The sequence below is a fragment of the Pterocles gutturalis genome, unplaced genomic scaffold (genome assembly GCF_000699245.1).
Source record: "Pterocles gutturalis isolate BGI_N339 unplaced genomic scaffold, ASM69924v1 scaffold2975, whole genome shotgun sequence".
Lineage (NCBI taxonomy): Eukaryota > Metazoa > Chordata > Aves > Pterocliformes > Pteroclidae > Pterocles > Pterocles gutturalis.
In genome coordinates this window covers 1,592-4,269 of record NW_010140462.1, presented here as the reverse complement: position 1 = coordinate 4,269, position 2,678 = coordinate 1,592, and the positions used below count along the sequence as shown (strand labels likewise).

The 2,678-nt window shown below is 32.3% G+C and overlaps 1 protein-coding gene across 1 annotated transcript in view; it reads left to right on the top strand.

Moving 5' to 3' along the window:
- ISPD (isoprenoid synthase domain containing) overlaps positions 1-2,459 on the top strand; it is a gene marked incomplete at its 3' end in the record, with an annotated part of 53,199 nt that extends 50,740 nt beyond the window's left edge. Inside the window, exons 6-7 of the mRNA XM_010083656.1 lie at positions 1,596-1,685; positions 2,367-2,459. Coding sequence (XP_010081958.1) covers positions 1,596-1,685; positions 2,367-2,459 — 183 coding nt within the window. The remainder of the gene's footprint in view (positions 1-1,595; positions 1,686-2,366) is intronic.
- Positions 2,460-2,678: the final 219 nt, after the last annotated feature.

The following is a 2,678-nucleotide window of genomic DNA, read 5'->3' as shown; positions in this document are numbered from 1 at the left end:
ACATGTTTTCTTTTTCACAGAGGTGATTAACATTTGGTAATTGCTTAAATCTTGACTGTTCTTAGGGTGATTCTTAATTATATCTTATGTGAAGATATCACATCTTTCTATTACCCAGGGAAACAGATGGGGAATAGCTGTTCAAAAATACAGGTTTTCTGATTTGCATAATGTTAAGTTTGTAATGGTTTTATTCATGTCTATTAATCTTCTGCATTGTGTGCTTAGTAGGAGGAGGAGGATCTTCTGTAGCAAACTGTATTGCTATTTTATATCTAGAAATGTAATTTGACATTGTATGTACATTTTTTTTTGGTAATGAATTGTATTTAGTATGGAAAATCATCCTTTATGTATATTAAATACCTACATTTAAAAGTGCAAAACATTAGCAGAGTTGAATAGGATATTTTCTTGTCTGAATAGCTGTATAATGGAGCAGAAATATATTTCCATTTCACTTGTATCAGATCCATTGTTATTTTTCCTCTTTTTCTCTCCATTTAAACTATTCTTCAGTTAGTAGGAAGACATCACTTACCCACATTAGGAAAAAAAGTACTTCTCTAAGTGCTGACTTACTGTCTCTATATATGTTAGCATATAACCACTGTAATCATACCATGAGAAGCACTTCAAGGCAGTAAGAAAAGTCAAAGAATGCATTATGCTCGATCAGACAACACTGTGGCTCCAAACGTAGCAACCTCAAATCAGACTGGCACTAGTTAAAATTTACATTTCCAAATTTTCATTGCAAAACCGATGAAAAAACAGTTAACTGTTGCGTTGATGAGGCACCTGAACCTATGATGCATTTGAATAAAACACACAAAAAATGACCACAAACAAGGTAAGGAGGGTATAAAATGGATTCCTACTGATGTGGGACTGATTTTTTTTTTTTGAGGGCTCTATTAAACCAGTTTATTTAGTTGCTGATTTCTACCACCGTTCTTCTCTCTTTTGATCCATATTGTCTTTCCTCGTAATGAAGTTGATTATTAAATTTCTCTTCAGCACTTTCAAAATGTTCCTGCAATGTGACACGTCAAAGAATTCCATCAAGATCCCTGTCTTGTATTGTTCCTTGAAACCTCCTTAGTCATTCTTTTTATGAACTCTTAGGTTGAAAAAATCTATGAAAATTAATATTTATGTATTGAGTGCCTTCTTTGTAAACACTAAAATCTCAAAGAGTTAATGTTTAAGCTTAGCAATACAGAAGTTCTAAATTTGAACCACCTTAGAATATATCTGGTTATGATTTCTCGAGTGAAGCACAGTAACCTTGTGAGAGAGATTTGACTCCGTACCATGTTAACGTTTTAAGCGCATTAAATGTACCACACTGAAAGCTGGGCCTTTTCAGAGGGCTAATTGGAGGGTAATTTATCTAAACAAGACACTAATTGGTGATCATTCAGTAGAATATATATTGTCTGAAATTTAAACTAGCTGTGGTCAATATTTTAACATTTTAGATGGCATTGACACTCTAGTTCTTTGGAGTAGCCATATTTACTTTTAAGATATTTGTTGATTTCTAGACATAGTGATGTGACATAGTGATTTTTATTTTTTTTTCTGATCAGGTTGAAGCTATATCAATATCTCTAAGCAAAAATGATAGCAATCTACAAAACATCTTTTCAGCACAGTGCTACAATTTTGTTTGCATAAATGTAAGTAGTAAGGATGCATGCTTTTAGTTTTGCACTTAAATTTATTAGTAATGGTAAATAATAAATACATATTTGAATAATAAGTTGTTATTTCTATCCTATTGGTGTATCCCTTCTGATGTTTGGTGTGTTTGATGTGCACCAAACTAGACCTTTGAGATACTAGTCCATTCTTTCTCTCCTGGTTCTACACTTCCATCAGTATGTTGTTAAACCAGCCATGAATTTTTGAATGAGAGAGATGCAACTGAAAGGAGTTTAAATTTCCCTTTCCAAGATATTGTATTGAAGTGTCTTAAGAAGAGGTATGTTGTATGTGTAGTCACCTAACTGTGCATTGTTACCATGGTCTAAATTAGTGTTTCCCAATTTGGACATATGCGTGCCATGCAATCCGTGCTTGGATCCCTCTATACAAACAGGAAGGTTTTAGATGAACCATATCTGAGACCAATCAAGACCCTTAAGCTTGTCATATATATATTTCTTAATCTAATTTTTTTTTAAACAACTATAACTGTACCAGACAAATCCATTAAAACCAACCAACCAGCCAACCACAAACCTCCAAATCCAAATAAATTATGTATCTTTCTTTTGTAAATAATAATCTTTGAATTCATTTTTTTTGAAATAATTGTTTTATGTTTTCAGTAATTCTAAACACTTATTTTCATTTAGGATAAGAAGTATGCCATTCAGGAAACTCAGCAACTAGTGGATATGTTGGAAAAATCAAATCTTCCTGTCTTACATCGAGTTGTCCTTATTTTGGTAGGTAACTCTTGTTAAGTTACTCTAGAGAGCATCTAATGAAATATTTTTAAATGTAAGACTAGATTTAAACTATTTAAAGAGATGCTTCTGGTTCTGAATAAAAATTGTAAATTAGAGCTGTAAATTGGATTGTAAAGAGCATCATTTACATGTCAGCAAATGTACTGCATGCGGTCAGGAAATAAACCAACACTAGCAAATGACAATTTATTAGTT